Here is an 18843-nt window from a genome sequence, read left to right as displayed (position 1 = left end):
CCTTTATTCCAGCTAATCTCTTTGGAAGATCATGACTCCCTCTGGAGCAGAGGGCAGCTCTGTTTACCATCCACTATAATGAGGATAATGTCTCTTTCTGGGCAAAGGTTGGGTTTCTTTAAGCTCAGGATTCCTCAGCTATGAGGCAAAACCTCTGCGTGTGTGGCATCTACCTGCACATCTTCACATCGCTCCATGGATCTTGAGGGAGTGGGGGAGGGCAAGGGGAACCAACCCGAACATGAGGCTTGTGTTCCTTGCTGTTCTCTAAGTAGTAAAATCCTTTGCCTCTGAACCAGGAGCCTCATGTCTTCTGTAGGTGACCATGAGAGCTGTGCCAGGATAATTCTTTAGTTATTGACACTAGGTATTTGCTTTAAAACAAACAAACAAACAAAAACAGGCCGGATGAAGTGGCTCATGCCTGTAACCCCAGCACTTTGGGAGGCTGAGGAGGGCGGATTGCTTGAGGCCGGGAGTTCAAGACCAGCAACATGGCAAAACCCTATCTCTACTAAAAATACAAAAATTAGCCAGGCATACACTTGTAATCCCAGCTACTCAGGAGGCTGAGGTGGGAGAATCATCTGAGCCCAGGAAGTCCAGCTGCAGTGAGCCACGATCACGCCACTGCAAGTGTTAACTTTTTAGCCTTCAACCTGATCAGTGGGGTTGGTCAATATATTCCACTGAGTTATAGAAACAAATATAAGCTATTATTTAAACATTTTAGATTACTAAGGAGAAGATCGCCCGGGCATGGTGGCTCACATCTGTAATCCCAGCACTCTAGGATGCCAAGGAAAGTGGATCACCTGAGGTCAGGAGTTCAAGACCAGCCTGACCAACATGGTGAAATGCCATCTCTACTAAAAATACAAAAGTTAGCTGGGCTTGGTGGCATGCACCTGTAGTCCCAGCTTCTCAGGAGGCTGAGACAGGAGAATAGCTTAAACCCAGGAGGCGGAGGTTGCAGTGAGCTGAGATAGTGCCACTGCATTCCAGCCTGGGGAACACAGCGAGATTCTGTCTAAAAAAAAAAAAAAAAAAAGGGATCACTGTAAACTAAACTCTCAGGTATTCATCTTTGAAAGTATCTAAAAAACTCAAATCCTCTCTTCAAATCATCTAAGTATAAGTGATAGAATCGAATGAATAAAGATATAATATGTTTTATGTGACTTAATGTTTTTTGAGGGACCTAGTGAATACTTTTGTTTAGCTTTGTTTATAATGAATAATTTGTAAATAATTTAGACACACTGAAGAAGAATCAAAGAGAATGTATTTCTGTGTGTCTCTGGAGATGCACTTTATCCAAATATGGCATTATCTGAAAAAATAACAAATAAAAAGTATTTGTTATATAACTTGTAATACATTTCATGGTTTTTAAAATAACTCTGGAGGGCAGAGTATTGTTTTTCAGATACAGGAACTAAGGTTTAGAAACACCAAATGGGCCGGGCGCGGTGGCTCACGCCTGTAATCCCAGCACTTCGAGAGACTGAGGTGGGCGGATCACGAGGTCAAGAGATGGAGACCATCCTGGCCAATATGGTGAAACCCCCATCTCTACTAAAAAGACAAAAATTAGCTGGGCGTGGTGGGATGCACCTGTAGTCCTAGCTACTCAGGAGGCTGAGGCAGGAAAATCACTTAAACCCAGGAGGTGGAGGTTGCAGTGAGCTGAGATCGCAACACTACACTCCAGCCTGGTGACAGAGCAAGACTCCATCTCAAAAAAAAATTAGCCGGGTGTGGTGGTGCACACCTGTAATCCCAGCTACTCTGGAGGCTGAGGCAGGAGAATCGCTTGAACCCTGGGCAGCAGAGGTTGCAGTGAGCTAAGATGGAGCCACTGCACTACAGCCTGTGACAAAGTGACAGAGTGAGACTCTGTCTCAATAAATTTAAAAAAAAAGAAAGAAAGAAACACCAAATGGCTGGGCATGGTGGCTCACGCCTGTAATTCCAGCACTTTGGGAGGCTGAGGCAGGCAGATTGCTTGAGGTCAAGAATTTGAGACCAACCTGGGCAACATGGCAAAACCCAGCCTCTATTTAAAAAATACAAAAGTTAGCCAAGCATGGTGGCACATGCCTATAGTCCCAGCTACTTGGGAGGCTGAGAGGTGGGAGGATCACTCGAGCCCAGGTGGTTGAGGATACAGTGAGCCATGATCACACCACTGCACTCCAGCCCCAGTGACAGAGCAAGACTCTGCCTCCAAAAAACAAAACAAAACAAAACAAAAAAAAACTCAAATTACTAAAAGCATGATACTAGTCAATGACAGAGGCAAAACTTGAACCCAGGTGTTTTTAATTCTATATATTTAAATAAACTGCCCCTCTTTTGGGCTCCACATCTCCAAGTGGAAGATTGAAAACAGGGCCTGGAAATCTCTAAGAGAACTTCTTTCCTAGTCTTCACGTCACTATTAATAGAAGCAAAGAGGATCACCCAGAACTCCAAATACTCTATGCAAAATCTGTAACATTCCTTCCCCTCAACACACAGGCCTCCCCACCAGGTTAGACCACCGCGAGGTTTGACCATCAGGACTAATCTCATTCTGTCCCTTATCCCTGTTTACACTGGACTCCTCGAGGAACCCAGGAGTCCTGGGTCATCCCTCATGCCCTGGATAGTAATCCTCATATAGTTATATGGGCAGCAATACACCCTCCATCCAACACTTCCTATGTCCCACCCTGCTGTTTTCTGTTTCCCCATAGCTCTTACCCATTTATCACTATCTGATCAGACATTTATTTTTTTTTTTTTTTGAGACAGAGTTTTGCTCTTGTTGCCCAGGCTGTAGTGCAGTGGCGCGATCTCTGCTCACTGCAACCTCCTCCTCCCAGATTCAAGTGATTCTCCTGCCTCATCTTCCAGAGTAGCTGGGATTACAGGCATGCACCACCATGCCCGGCTAATTTTTGTGGGGTTTCACCATGTTGGTCAGGCTGGTCTCGAACTCCTGACCTCAGGTGATCCACTCGCCTCGGCCTCCCAAAATGCTGGGATTACAGGCATGAGCCACTGTGCCAGGCTGAAATGTACTATTTTTTAACTTGTTTATCTGGCTCTCTACCCAATGAAATCTAAGCAATTTTTTTTTTTTTTTTTATGAGAAGGGGTCTCTCTATGTTGCCCAGGCTGGTCTCAAACTCCTGGGCTCAAGGGATCCTCCTGCCTCAGCCTACCAAAGTGCTAGGATTACAGACGTGAGCCAGCACACCAAAACCTAAGCTTTTTGAGGCAAGATTTTATTCATCACTGTATTGACAAGCACGTAGAAGAGTGCCTGACATAAAGTAAGCACTTATATGCGTTCGCTGAATGAATAAAGAGTAAATGAGTGTTTCTTCCTCTTGCACAGGTATGCAAAGGAAAAGAGTACAGTGCCTTCCAATTCTTATTGAATACGTCCAGCAAAATATACTGTATTATTACGCTCTTGCATTTCTTAAGATTATTCCACAGCAACCAACTAAGGTTGCTGTGAGAAACTCTCAAGTTTGTGAGCCATTGCCCAAGGACATAGCTATTGGTCTACAGAGGAATGAGGTAAGTTCTACCACTACATCTGGGAAAGTATATTCCATGTCCCAACATTTATTCAATCAGCCAGGAAACGTTTCCTGAGTTCCTGATTTGTGCCAGACACTGTTCTAGGGACTGAGGATAAAGTAGTGAAAAAAGCAGATACCATCCCTGCCTTCAAGGAGCTTAGCCTTCATTAGGGAGTGATAAACACTGTGGTAAAAAAGAAAGCTGGGTAAGGGATTATAGAGTGTTGAGGAGTGCTGCTTAGATAGGATGGTTTCTTTTATTTTTTATTTCAGTAGTTTTTGGGGTAAAGGTGGGTTTTGGTTACATGGGTAAGTTCTTCAGTGGTGATTTCTGGGATTTTGCTGCACCCATCACCCGAGCAGTGGACATTGTACCCAATATGTAGTCTTTTATCCCTTGCCCATCTTTTACCTTTCTTTCCCTTCAGGTTCCTAAAGTCCATTATATCATTCTTATGCCTTTGCATCCTCATAGCTTAGCTCCCACTTATATGTGAGAACAGACAATATTTGGTTTTCCATTCCTGAGTCACTTCACTTAGAATAATGGCCTCCTGGCCAGGTGCAGTGGCTCAAGCCTATAATCCCAGCACTTTGGGAGTCTGAGATGGGTGGATCACTTGAAGCCAGGAGTTTGAAACCGGCCTGGCCAACATGGCGAAACCCTATCTCTACTAAAATAAAAAAAAAAATTAAAAAAAAAAATTAGCCGGGCGTGGTGGCAGGCAATTCCAGCTACTTGGGAGGCTGAAGCACTTGAAACTGGGGGGCAGGGGTTGCAGTGAGCTGAGATCACGTCATCGCACTTCAGCCTGGGCGACAGAGAGACTCAGCTTTCACAGAATTGAAGAGAGTTGGGGCCTTCCTCTGGGTTGGGCTTTGGCTTAAGGAAACGTTGTGGCTGGGGTGATCTGTCCAGATCACTGAAACTTTCTCCCTATTGGCAATAAGGCTGTTTTGCTTTCTCATCATTTGTGTGTTCACTAAAGGAAATTTTTAATTTCCTTCAAGGGTTTTTCCTTTGCAGTGATAATTTGGATAAATGATTGGCACAAGAGGTCTGGCTTTTGGCCTATCTTGGCTTTTGCCATGCCTTCCTCACTAAGCTTAATCATTTCTAGCTTTTGATTTAAAGTGAGACGTAACACTCCCTCCTTTCATCTCAGGTGATCCGCTCACCTCGGCCTCACAAAATGCTAGGATTATAGGCATGAGCCACCTTGCCCAGCCCTAGAGTTATTTTTGAATAAAACAAACACATGACTGTTACAAATTAACTCTAAACACTGGAGAATCTCAGCTTTCTACACCACACTGTATCACACTCTACTCCACTTCCTAAGAGGACTGGGCAAGTGTAAAGTCACAGCCACATAAAGAAGTGAAATCTCAAATGTGGTGATTCTTTTGTTTCTGATCTAAATTAATAATTTGTTGGTTGTATTAGATATGATTACACACCCCCTTCTCTTTTTTTCAAATAAATGAAAAAATGCTATCTCAGCTGCCTGCCTAGACTAAGAAACAAGTATTCACAATGAAGGTATTTATCAGCTCCCCTTCTTCCGCCTATAAAATAATACCACCACCATCACTACCATGCCATCCCCTGCACCCAAAAACCTTCCTCCATGTTTTGTTTGTTTGTTTGTTTGAGAAGGAGTCTCACTCTGTAACCCAGGTTGGAGTACACTGGAGTGATCTCGGCTCACTGCAACCTCCACCTCTGGAATTCAAGCAATTCTCCTGCCTCAGCCTCCCAAGGAGCTGGGACTAAAGGTGCGTGCCACCGCACCCAGCTAATTTTTGCATTTTTAGTAGAGATAGGGTTTCACCTTGTTGGCCAGGCTGGTCTCAAACTCCTGACCTCAGGTGATCAGCCTGCCTTGGCCTCCCAAAGTGCTGGGATTAGAGGCGTGAGCCACCGTGCCCAGCCCCTTCACATTTTATTAGGGCTTTTTGTGTGATATTTGTCATCAAAAGGATCTTCACTGCACCTCAATTTTGCACATGAAATGTTTGTAAAGGCCAGAGAAATTGATGAGATAGCAGGTTTCTGAAGTTTTTGTGGTCTATTGTAATTACTATAACAACTCTTATCAAAATGTGATTCTCAGGCCATTGGCATCAGCATCACCTTAGTCTGCTGAGAATGCAGATTTCCAGGCACCTCCCTGGAGCCTACTGAATGAGATGGCCTGAAGCTGGGGCCTGGGATTCTGTATGCATAAAAAAATGAGGTCTCTGGTCTATAATAGATCTTACAATCCACCAGCCTAGTTTAATGACACTTTTACCTTCAAACAGATTGCCTTTATGCTATACCAGGGCAATACTCCGGGACCTCTTTCAATCCCAGGAATTCTTCCTAATTCTTAGGAATACCTACAAATCCTTCCTATAAATTGGTTAAGAATCCTATCATAGGCCGAGCACGGTGGCTTACGCCTGTAATCCCAGCACTTTGAGAGGCCGAGGCGTGTGGATTACCTGAGGTCGGGAGTTCGAGGCCAGCCTGACCAACATGAAGAAACCCGGTCTCTACTAAAAATACAAAAAAATCAGTCGGACGTGGTGGTGTATGAATGTAATCCCAGCTACTCAAGAGGCTGAGGCAAGAGAATCGCTTGAATCCAGGAGACGGAGGTTGCTGTAAGCTGAGATCGTGCCATTGCACTCCAGCCTGGGCAACAAAAGCAAAACTCTGTCTCAAAAGAAAAAAAAAAAAAGAGAGAGAGAGAGAATCCTATCATAGGCTGGGTGTGGTGGCTCATGCCTGTAATCCCAGCACTTTAGGAGGCCGAGGTGGGTGGATCACCTGAGGTCAGGAGTTTGAGATCAGCCTGGCCAACAAGGTGAAACCCCGTCTCTACTAAAAAAAAAACAAAAAAATTAGCCAGGCGTGGTGGCAGGCGCCTGTGTTCCCAGCTACCTGGGAGGCTGAGGCAGAAGAATCGCTTGAACCCGGGAGGTGGAGGTTGCAGTGAGCCGAGATCGCGCCATTGCACTCCAGTTTGGGCGATGAGCAAAACTCCGTCTCAAAAAAAAAAAAAAAAAAAAAAAATCCTACGATAACTTCTTACTTTTTGGTGGAAAGTGCTTTCTCTCCGTGTGAACAAGGAGACTCAGCTTGACCCAGGAGCTCCTGCCACTGTCGGGAACAGGCTCTTTGGTTGTGGTATCAGTAAAGGACTGATAGGCACCCGGGAAGTGCCTCTTTTGAACTCTCAGTAAGCTGACTTGATTGCTTCGTTCCACCAAGCAGTTGGATTCACGCTTTTTGTTTATCTCCTCCAGGAGATGTTGTTTGCTTACTCCATGTTTTTTAATTATTTCAGTGTTTCTGTTTATAGATGCCATTATGCTCACAAACCAATTGTCAAGTGATTCTTGCTGTCCTACAAACAAATGAAAAAATACTTTCGATTGTCTTTTTGACTCAGAAGCCAGTATTCACAATCACGTTTACCAGTTTCTCTTTTTTCCTTCTATAAAATAACACCACAACCACCACCAAGCCTCCCACCCCACACTTCACTTTTTTATTTACTTATTTTTTTAGACAGGGTCTTGCTCTGTCGCCCAGGCTGGCACGCAGTGGCATGATCTCAGCTCACTGCAACTTCCACCTTCCAGATTCAAGTGATTCTTGTGCCTCAGCCTCCTAAGTAGCTGGAATTACAGGAGCGCACAACCATGCCCGGCTAATTTTTCTATTTTCAGTAGAGATGGGGTTTCACCATGTTGGCCAGGCTGGTCTCGAACTCCTGTCCTCAGGTGATCCACCCACCTCAGCTTCCCAAAGTGCTGGGATTACAGGTGTGAGTCACCATGCATGGACAGCACACCTCACTTTTTTTTTCTTTTTTTCTTATTTGAGACGGAGTCTCACTTTGTTGCCAAGGCTGGAGTGCAGTGGCTCGATCTCAGCTCACTGCAACCTCCGCCTCCAGGGTTCAAGTGATTCTCCTGCCTCAGCTTCCCGAGTAGCTGGGATTACAGGCATGCACCACCATGCCCGGCTACCTATTTTTTTTTTTTTTTTTTGTATTTTTAGAAAGACTGGGTTTCACCATATTGGCCAGGTTGGTCTCGAACTCCTGAACTTGTGATCCACCCGCCTTGGCCTCCCAAAGTGCTGGGATTACTGGCGTGAGCCACTGCGCCCGGCCACACCTCACTTTTTATTATTGTTTCTTAAGGGTTTTATTTTTTGTTTTTTAGGTTTTCTTCAGGGGAAACAAAGGTTAAAAAGATATGGTAAGAGGATATATTATTGTTTTTGAAAATTATACTGTGCATTGTTTTTTGCTTTTAGAAGCATTTATTATTTCTTCTGATTATAAAAATAATACATGTTTATTACATACATTAATAATGTAATAGATAAATAATACATGTTTAATACATGATTATAAAAAATAATACAAATTCATGGTAGATAATTAAGAAAATGCAGAAAAATATAAAGTAGAAAAGTTAAAATTACTCTCGATCCAGAAACATCCATTAATATTTTGGGTGTTACTTTCCCAATAAGTATCCAAAGGGATTTTATTTTTAAAAAGTGGCGGTCAGGCGCTGTGGCTCATGCCTGTAATCCCAGCACATTGGGAGGCCAAGGCAGGCAGATCACGAGGTCAGGAGTTCAAGACCAGCCTGGCCAACATAGTGAAACCCCGTCTCCACTAAAAATACAAAAAATTAGCCAGGTGTGGTGGCAGGCACCTGTAATCCCAGCTACTCAGGAGGCTGAGGCATGAGAGTCGCTTGAACCCAGGAGGCAGAGGTTGCAGTGAGCCGAGATCACGCGATTGCACTCCAGCCCAAGCAACAGTGTGAGACTCCATCTCAAAAAATAAAATAAAATAAAATAAAATAAAGTGGCCAGGCGCAGTGGCTCACGCCTATAATCCCAACACTTTGGAAGGCCGAGGTGGGAGGATCACTTAAGCCTGGGAGGTGAAGGTTGCAGTGAGCTGAGATTGTGCCGTTGCACTCCAGCCTGGGTGACAGAGCAAGATTTGGAAAGATGGAGAAATATTCAGAACTGATAAATGATACAGTCCACAGTCTCAAGAAGCTCAAACAATAGCAGTCAGAATTTTTAAAAAGCCCATGCTGAGATTACAGTGAACTTAAAAAGAAAAGAAAATCTTAAAAGCAACCAGAGAATAAAAGGAGGGGCAATTGGACCGACAGCTGACTCCTCAACAAGCAATAACATAAGCCAGAAGACAAAGAAATGGGGCCGGGCATGGTGGCTCACACCTATAATCCCAGCACTTTGGGAGGCCGAGGTGGATGGGTCACCTGAGGTCAGGAGTTTGAGACCAGCCTGGCCAACATGGTGAAACCCTGTCATTACTAAAAATACAAAAAAAAATTAACCTGGCATGGCGGTACGCAATTGTAATCCCAGCTACTCGGGAGGCTGAGGCAGGAGAATTGTTTGAACCTGGAAGGCAGAGGTTGCAGTGAGTCAAGATCATAGCACTGCACTCTAGCTTGGGCAGCAGAGCACGACTCTGTCTCAAAAAAAAAAAAAAAAAAATGCATTCATCATCATCAGTCACTAGGAAAATGTAAATCAATACTACAATGAGATATCGCTACATAACACTAGAATGACTGAAATGAAAAAGACTGACCAAACCATGTGTTAGCAAAGATATGGAGGACCTGGAATTCTCATATGCTGCTAGTGAGAATGTAAAATGGAACAATGTCTGGAAAATAATCATGCAGCTTCTTAAAAAGTTAAACATACTCCTATCATTTGATCCATTCCTAGGTATTTACCCTAGAGCAATGAAATTCTCCACACACATGCATAAAGAAATGTATCTGTACATATGGAAACTAACACATGAATGTTCATCACAGCTTTTTAAAAAACTTTTGTTGTTGTTGTTGTTTTTACACAGCTTTATTTTTATTTATTTATTTTTGAGACAGGGTCTCTTTCTGTCACACAGGCTAGAGTGAAGTGGCGTGACCATGGCTCACTGCATCCTCGACCTCCCAGGCTCAAGCCATCTTCCCACCTCAGCCTCCCAAGTAGCTGGGATACAGACGCAAGCCACCACACCTGACTATTTTTGTTTTTATTTTTCGTAGAGATGAGGTCTCATTATGTTCCTAAGGCTAGTCTTGAATTCCTGGGCTCAAGGGATCCTCTTGCCTTGGCCTCCCAGAGTACTGAGATTACAGGTGTGAGCACAGCCACCAGGCCCAGCCCACAGCTTTATTTTTATGAGCCAAAAAGTTCTAACAACCCAAATGTCCATCAAAAGCAGAACAAATAAATTGTGGTATATGGACACTGGACAATGAACACTGAGTTATAAAATATATTTGTATATATTATATGTATATATTCTTTTTACCTGAGATGCTAATTCATCAATATATATTTTTGAGTAGTGTTCATATATTGTTGATAAACACAATATTATGGCTGAATCTCAAAATAACTATGCTGAGTAAAAAAAAAAAAAAAAAGAAGCCAGACAAATCAGAATGTATAGTGTACAATTCCATGCATATAAAACTCTAGGAAATATTAGGCTAGGCATGGTGGCTCATACCTGTAATCCCAGCACTTTGGAAAGCTGAGGAAGGAGGACTGCTTGAGCTCAGGAGTTCAAGACCAGACTAAGCAATATAATGAGACCTTGTCTTTACGAAAAATTCAAGACCTTAACTAGATGTGGTGGCACCTGCCTGTAATCCCAGCTACTCAGGAGGCTGAGGTGGAAGGATGGCTTGAGCCCAGGAGGTGGAGGTTGCAGTGAGTCGTGATCACAAAAATGCACTCCAGCTTGGGCAACACAGCAAGACCCTGTGTCAAAAAAAAAAAAAAATGCTAGGAAATATGAAGTCCCCTACAGTGACAAATGAAAAGCAATGAAAATGCTTGGAAATGGGGAAAGGTAGGCAGCAAGGGTGGCATGGATTACAAGGAATATGAATAAACTTTGGGGCTGATGGATATGTTTATTATCTTAATTGTGGTGATGCTTTCCTGGGTGTATGCATATGTCAAAAACTTCAAACTGTACATTTTAAACACGGACAGTTCATTGTATGTCAATGACCAGTCAATAAAGCTCTTACATAAAATTGGGCTGAGTACCTAGCACATTGCCTAATGAATATCAGGTGGCTGATAAATATTTTAATGAAAGAATAAATAGTATATATTAATTACAAGTCCTGATTTTCTTTCACTTTAATAGAGTTATTTTGAGAATTTTTCATGTCTTTACATATGTGTCATTGGTAATAAAAATGTAATATTTGATAATGTAATAGTCTATCATGTGAATTTATCATTTTTTTCTTTTTTTAAATTTAATTTTAGCAGGCCAGGCGTAGTGGTTCATGCCTGTAATCCCTGCAGTTTGGGAGGCCGAGGCGGGCAGATCACCTGAGGTCAGGAGTTCAAGACCAGCCTGGCCAACATGGTGAAACCCCGTCTTTACAGAAATACAAAATATAGCCGGGCGTGGTGGCGTGCGCCTGTAATCCCAGCTACTTGGAAGGCTGATTGGGAAGAATCACTTGAACCCGGAAGGCGGAGGTTGTAGTGAGTGGAGATCGCGCCACTGCACCCCAGCCTGGGCAACAGAGCGAGTCTCCGTCTCAAAAACAAACAAAATTAATTTTAATTTTAAATTATTTTGTTTTTATTTTGTTTTGTTTTTTGAGACGGAGTCTCACTCTGTCATCCAGGCTGGAGTGCAGGTTCAAGCAATTCTCATGCCTCAGCCTCACAAAGTAGCTGGGATTACAGAGGCGCACCACCATGCCCAGCTAATTTTTGTACAGGCGTGAGACACCACACTCACCAGTTTTGTTTTCTTTTTTTTTTTTTTTTTGAGACGGAATCTCTCTCTGTCACCCAGGCTGGAGTACAGTGGCCCGATCTTGGCTCACTGCAAGCTCTGCCTCCCGGGTTCACGCCATTCTCCTGCCTCAGCCTCCCGAGTAGCTAGGACTACAGGCACCCGCCACCACCCCCAACTAATTTTTTGTATTTTTAGTAGAGACAGGGTTTCACTGTGTTAGCCAGGATGGACTCGATCTCCTGACCTTGTGATCTGCTTGCCTTGGCCTCCCAAAGTGCTGGGATTACAGGCGTGAGCCACCACGCCCGGCTCCATGCTCACCTTTTAAATTCTCTATTTTTTTTTTTTTTTTTTTTTTTTGAGACGGAGTCTCTCTCTCTGTCTCCAGGATGGAGTCCAGTGGAGGATATCGGCTCACTGCAACCCCGACTCCCTGGTTTCATGGGATTCTCCTGCCTCAGCCTCCCCAGTAGCTGGGATTACAGGCATGCGCCACCACACCCAGCTAATGTTTGTAAGTCTTTTTAAATTCTTTTGGAGTGGGAGACACCATCTTTCCTTTTTTTTTTTTTTTTCTTTTGAGATGGGGTCTCATTCTGTTGCCCAGGCTGGAATCCAGGGGCATGATCTTGGCTCACTGCAACCTCTGCTTCCTAGGTTCAAGCAATCTTCCATCCTCAGCCTCCTGAGTGGCTGGGACCACCACAGGTGCGCACCACCATACCCAGCTAATTTTTTTGTATTTTTGGTAGAGACAGGGTTTCACCATGTTGCCCAGGCTGGGCTGAAACTCCTAAGCTCAAGCGATCTACCCACCTCAGCTTTTCAAAGTGCTGGGATTACAGGTATGAGCCACTGTGCCTGACATTAATTATTCTTTTTATTGCTAGACTTTAGGTTGTTTTTGGTTTATTTTTATAATAATGCTTTGAAACACATTGAAGTGACAGAAATCACACAAACACATATTGTTTTAGGAAAGCTACCAGAGCCATCAATTTTTCTTTTCTAAATAAGCAAAGAAGAGGTATCTTTCTTTTTTTTTTTCTTTTGAGAAGGAGTCTCGCTCTGTTGCCCAGGCTGGGCATCACTCCCCCTCAAAAAAATAAAATAAAATAAAATAATAAAAAATAAAAAGGTCACTTTGTCAAGTGCCTGTTTTCGTTTGTTAGTTTTGAAATGGAGTCTCACTCTTTCACCCAGGCTGGAGTGCAGTGGCGCGATCTTGGCTCACTACAACTTTTGCCTCCTGGGTTCAAGCGATTCTCGTGCTCCAGCCTCCTGAGTAGCTGGGACTACAGGTGTGCACCACCATGCCCAGCTATTTTTTTTTTTTTTGTATTTTTAGTAGAGGTGGGGTTTCACCATGTTGGCCAGGCGGGTCTTGAACTCAAGTGATCTGCCCGCCTCGGCCTCCCAAAGTGCTGGGATTACAGGTGTAAGCCATCACTCCCTGCCTGAGTTAATTCATATTTTGTTAAAAGCCCATTTTAGGCTGGGTGCGGTGGCTCATGCCTGTAATCCCAGCACTTTGGGAGGCCGAGGCGGGCAGATCACCTGAGGTCAGGGGTTCGAGACCAGCCTGGCCAACATGGTGAAACCCGGTCTCTACTAAAAATACAAAAATTAGCCAAGCGTGGTGGCAAGCACCTGTAATCCCAGCTACTCAGGAGGCCGAAGCAGGAGAATCGCTTGAACCCGGGAGGCAGAGGTTGCAGTGAGCCGAGATCGCACCATTGCACTCCAGCCTGGGGGACAAGAATGAAACTTGGTCTCAAAAAAATAAAATAAAAATAAAATAAAAGTCCATTTTACAGGTGAACTGCAAATAAAACATAGATGTCTTAGTTAAAAGTTCACCATGAAGATCTCAAAATTCAAACTCTTATTACAAGTTACCTGACAACTGCAGCTAAATAAAACAAAATAGACACAGTAATAGAGTCTAGTGGTACAAACATATTTTTTAAGTAAAAAAGATTTGATTAATATTTTACCTATGCTGCCTCCTAACCGTATGATCTTGTTTAAGTTACTTACCTTCTCTGGGCCTCAGTTTCCTTACGTGTTAAATAAAAATAATATCCAGGCCAGGTGCAGTGGCTCACGCCTGTAATCCCAACACTTTGGGAGGCCTAGGCAGGTGGATCACCTGAAGTCGGGAGTTCAAAATCAGCCTGGCCAACATGGTGAAACCCCATCTCAGCCGGGAGCGGTGGCTCACGCATGTAATCCCAGCACTTTGGGAGGCCAAGGCAGGCAGATCACTCGGTTAGGAGATCGAGACCATCCTGGCTAACACGGTGAAACCCTGTCTCTACTAAAAATACAGAAAAAAAAAAAAAAAATTAGCCGGGTGTAGCGGCAGGCGCCTGTAGTCCCAGCTACTCGGGAGGCTGAGGCAGGAGAATGGCATGAACCCGGGAGGCGGAGCTTCCAGTGAGCCGAGACTGCACCACTGCACTCCAGCCTGGGCGACAGAGCAAGACTCTGTCTCAAAAAATAAAAAATAAAATAAAAAACAGAAAATTAGCTGGGAGCAGTGGCACATACCTGTAATCCCAGCTACTCTGGAGGCTGAGGCAGGATAATCGCTTGAACTCCAGGGGCGGAGGTTGCGGTGAGCCAAGACCATGCCATTGCACTCCAGCCTGGGCAACAAAAGCAACACTCCATCTCAAAAAAAAAAGAAAGAAAGAAAAGTAAAGAAAGTAATATCAACTCACAGAGTGTCATAAGGACTAAATGAGCTAATAAATACCAAGAGCTTAATACAATCAACCCTCAATAAGTGGTAACTTTATCATATTAAATAGGCACTTTGAAAAGAGTTTTGTTCAATTTGATAAGTAAATAATTTAGTATTTTCTTTTCTCCCCAGTTTCTAATCTTGTTTACTTGCTGTGTGACTAGAATTGGCTACATAATTTGCAGGGTCCAGTGAAAATAAAAATGCTGGACCCTTTATTAACAAACAATGGAGACGTTTAAGGTAATGACAGTAAAACTTTAAGCCAATTGTGAGACCCTTCTGAGCAAAGGGCCCTATGTGACTGTTTGGGTCTCATGCCTGTGAAACTGGTCCTGTGTGTGACATAGGAACAAGCCAATTTCAACTGCTAATTCATCCAATTTTACAGTCTCTTAAATGGAGATAAGTAATAGTTTAACTCATGACTTTGAAAGGTCTGGTCCAAAAACCAGACAAGTCTTACAGGTTAGTTCAGGATCTGTGCCTCATCAACCAAATTGTCTTGCCTGTCCACCCCATAATGCCAAACCCATATACTCTCCTATCCTCAATATCTCCCTCCACAACCCATTATTCTGTTCTAGATCAACCTAGCTGACCCCATAAATCCTAAATCCTTTCCCCACTCTCCTTTCCATTCCTTAAAAAACAGCCCTAAAAGCAGCTCCCACACTAGCTCTCCCTAACTCATCCCAACTTTTTCATTATCCACAGCCGAAGTGCAGGGCTGTTTGGTTGGAATTCTTACACAAGAGCCGGGACCACGCCCTGCAGCCTTTCTGTCTAAACAACTTGACTTTACTGTTTTAGCCTAGCTCTCATGTCTGCGTCCGGCGGCTGCTGCTGCTTTAATACTGTTAGAGGCCCTCAAAATCACAAGCTATGCTCCACTTACTCTCTACAGTTCCCATAACTTTCAAATCTATTTTCCTCCTCACACTTGACGCATATACTTTCTGCCCCCCAGCTCCTTTAACCATACTCACTCTTTGTTGAGTCTCCCACAGTTACAATTGTTCCTGGCCTGGACTTCAATCCAGCCTCCTATGTTATTCCTGATATGACACCTGACCCCCATGACCGTATCTCTCTGATTCACCTGACATTCACTCCATTTCCCCATATTTCCTTCTTTCCTGTTCCTCACCCTGATCACACTTGGTTTATTGATGGCAGTTCCACCAGGCCTAATCGCCACTCACCAGCAAAGGCAAACTATGCTATTGTATCTTCTACATCTATCACTGAGGCTACTGCTCTGCCCCCCTCCACTACCTCTCAGCAAACCGAACTCATTGCCTTAACTCAGGCCCTCACTCTTGCAAAGGGACTATGCGTCAATATTTATACTGACTCTAAATATGCCTTCCATATCCTGCACCACCATGCTGTTATATGGGCTGAAAGAGGTTTCCTCACTACGCAAGTGTCCTCCATCATTAATGCTTCTTTAATAAAAACTCTTCTCAAGGCCGCTTTACTTCCAAAGAAGCTGGAGTCGTTCACTGCAAGGGCCATCAAAAGTCATCAGATCCCATCATTCAGGGCAACACTTATGCTGATAAGGTAGCCAAAGAAGCAGCTAGCATTCCAGCTTCTGTCCCTCATGGCCAGTTTTTCTCCTTCTCATCGGTCACTCCCACCTACTCTCCCACTGAAACTTCCACCTATCAATCTCTTCCCACACAAGGCAAATGGTTCCTGGACCAAGGAAAATATCTCCTTCCAGCCTCACAGGCCCATTCTATCCTGTCGTCATTTCATAACCTCTTCCATGTAGGTTACAAGCCGCTAGCCAGTCTCTTAGAACCTCTCATTTCCTTTCTATTGTGAAAATCTATCCTCAAAATCACTTCTCAGTGTTCCATCTACTATTCTACTATGCCTCAGGGATTGTTCAGGCCCCCTCCCTTCCCTATACATCAAGCTCAGGGATTTGCCCCTGCCCAGGACTGGCGAATTGACTTTACTCACACGCCCCGAGTCAGGAAACTAAAATACCTCTTGGTCTGGGTAGACACTTTCACTAGGTGGGTAGAGGCCTTTCCCTCAGGGTCTGAGAAGGCCACCACGGTCATTTCTTCCCTTCTGTCAGACATAATTCCTCGGTTTGGCCTTCCCACCTCTATACAGTCTAATAACCGACCAGCCTTTACTATTCAAATCACCCAAGCAGTCTCTCAGGCTCTTGGTATTCAATGATGCCTGGTTTTACCTCAAATCGCCACCCTTAAGTCTCTCTTGAAGTGGACAGAAGATTTTCAGTGGCAACGTACCCTCCAATACTTTCACCCTGATGAAGTCCTATTCTTTACTTTTATACTCACTCTTATTCTGGTTCCCGTTCTTATGCCACCTTCTACCTCTCCCCAGCTATCTCCACCACACTATCAATCTCACTCTCTCCTAGCTGTTTCTAATCCTTCTTTAACAAACAATTGCTGGCTTTGCATTTCTCTTTCCTCCAAAATCGCCCAGGCCTCGACTTACTCACTGCTAAAAAGAGAGGACTCTGTATATTTTTAAAGGAAGAGTGTTTTTACCTAAATCAATCTGGCCTGGTGTATGACAACACAAAAAAACTCAAGCATAGAGCCCAAAAACTTGCCAACCAAGCAAATAATCATGCTGAATCCCCTTGGGCACTCCTTAATTGGATGTCCTGGGTCCTCCCGATTCTTAGTCCTTTAATATCTATTTTTCTCCTTCTCTTATTCGGACCTTGTGTCTTCCTCCCATTTAGTTTCTCAATTCATACACAACCACATCCAGGCCATTACCAATCATTCTACACGACAAATACTCCTTCTAACAAGCCCACAATATCACCCCTTACCCCGAAATCTTTCTTCAGTTTAATCTCTCCCACTCTAGGTTCCCACGCTGCCCCTAATCCCGCTTGAAGCAGCCCTGAGAAACATCGCCTATTATCTCTCCATACCACCCCCGAAAATTTTCGCCGCCTCAACATTTCACCACTATTTTGTTTTGTTTTTCTTATTAATATAAGAAGACAGGAATGTCAGAACTGAAAATAGCCTTAACTGATGACATTCCACCATTGTGATTTGTTCCTGTCCCACCCTAACTGATACGATGTATTCTCCCCTGCCCTTAAGAAGGTACTTTGTAGCCGGGCGCGGTGGCTCATGCTTGTAATCCCAGCACTTTGGGAGGCCGAGGCGGGCGGATCACGAGGTCAGGAGATCGAGACCACGGTGAAACCCCGTCTCTACTAAAAATACAAAAAAAAAATTAGCCCGGCGTGGTGGCGGGTGCCTGTAGTCCCAGCTACTCGGAGAGGCTGAGGCAGGAGAATGGCGTGAACCCGGGAGGCGGAGCTTGCAGTGAGCCGAGATTGCACCACTGCACTCCAGCCTGGGCGACAGAGCGAGACTCTGTCTCAAAAAAAAAAAAAAAAAAAAGGTACTTTGTAATATTCTCCCCTGCCCTTAAGAAGGTACTTTGTAATATTCTCCCCCCTCCCCTTAAGAAGGTACTTTGTAATATTCTCCCCCCTCCCCTTAAGAAGGTACTTTGTAATATTCTCCCCCCTCCCCTTAAGAAGGTACTTTGTAATATTCTCCCCAGCCCTTGAGAATGTACTTTGTACGCCTATCCCAAACCTATATGAACTAATGATAATCCCACCACCCTTTGCCGACTCCTTTTTCAGACTCAGTCCGCCTGCGCCCAAGTGAAATAAACAGCCTTGTTTCTCACACAAAGCCTGTTTGGTGGTATTTTCACACGGACGCACGTGACAAAAGGGGCTTTGAAGAGCTGCCCAAAATAGCTCAGTTGGGAGAGCATTAGACTGAAAAAGGCTTTGAAACTTTTTTTTTCTTTTCTTTTTTTCTTTTTTTGAAACAAGGTCTCACTCTGTCACCCAGGCTGGAGTGCAGTGAGTGACTTGATCACAGCTCACTGCAGCCTCAACCTCCTGGGCTCAGGTGATCCCCCCACCTCAGCCTTCCAAGTTGCTGGAACTACAGGCACAAACCACCATGCCTGGCTAATTTTTGTATTTTTTGTAGAGATGTGGTTTTGCCATGTTGCCCAGGCTGGTCTTGAACTCCTGGGGTCAAATGATCCTCCTGCCTCAGCCTCCCAAAGTGCTGGGATTACAGGCGTCAGCAACTGTGCCCAGCCTAGGTTTTGAAAATATTAAACATGCATATGCAGTAGATCCTCATTATTCATTGATTACATATTTACAAATTTGGCTACTCCCTAAAATGTATTTGTTACCCCAAATAGCACTAGTAGCACTAGCCTGGGAAAAAGATCAAAAGTGTGGTTTCTACTGAATCCGTATTGCTTTTGCGCCATCCTAAAGTTGAACAATTGTATGTCAAGCCATTGTAAGTTGGGGGCCAGCTGTATTCTTTCTAGGAGCAGTGGTTCAGTATTTGCTAATTTAATGTTTGTGGCAACTTTATAGAACACAACTATCATAATAACGAGAAATGACTGTATGAGAAAATATATTACTATTTCTACAGGTATATTATTATAAATTACCTTTAACATACTACCATACAGCAACCCAAAGCGTTTTTCAAGTCCACTGGTGTGGATTAGAGCACTTGGATGCTACCTTGGTGATGGAATATTCTGATCAGTGCCATTCCAACTTTGTTCTATTCATAGAAGC

The 18843-nt window shown here is 43.9% G+C and overlaps 2 protein-coding genes across 2 annotated transcripts in view; one reads left to right on the top strand and one right to left on the bottom strand.

The window, feature by feature from the left end:
* TATDN3 (TatD DNase domain containing 3) overlaps positions 1-18843 on the top strand; it is a 66040-nt gene that overhangs the window by 37845 nt on the left and 9352 nt on the right. The window contains exons 11-13 of the mRNA XM_063613181.1: positions 3389-5360; positions 7806-7841; positions 11798-11948. Of these exons, the coding sequence (XP_063469251.1) occupies positions 3389-3514 (126 nt within the window). The 3' untranslated portion in view covers positions 3515-5360; positions 7806-7841; positions 11798-11948. The remainder of the gene's footprint in view (positions 1-3388; positions 5361-7805; positions 7842-11797; positions 11949-18843) is intronic.
* Positions 1213-18786, bottom strand: SPATA45 (spermatogenesis associated 45). The gene is made up of 3 exons (XM_055233636.2): positions 18711-18786; positions 6665-6979; positions 1213-1333 (listed from the first exon to the last, which is right to left on the bottom strand). Exons 2-3 carry the CDS (start codon positions 6939-6941, stop codon positions 1314-1316), a joined length of 297 nt encoding a protein of 98 aa, XP_055089611.1. The 5' UTR covers positions 6942-6979; positions 18711-18786; the 3' UTR covers positions 1213-1313.

This window comes from Symphalangus syndactylus, chromosome 19 (genome assembly GCF_028878055.3).
Source record: "Symphalangus syndactylus isolate Jambi chromosome 19, NHGRI_mSymSyn1-v2.1_pri, whole genome shotgun sequence".
Taxonomy (NCBI): domain Eukaryota; kingdom Metazoa; phylum Chordata; class Mammalia; order Primates; family Hylobatidae; genus Symphalangus; species Symphalangus syndactylus.
Note: the sequence above shows the minus strand (reverse complement) of the source record. Positions and strands in the feature narration are given on the sequence as shown.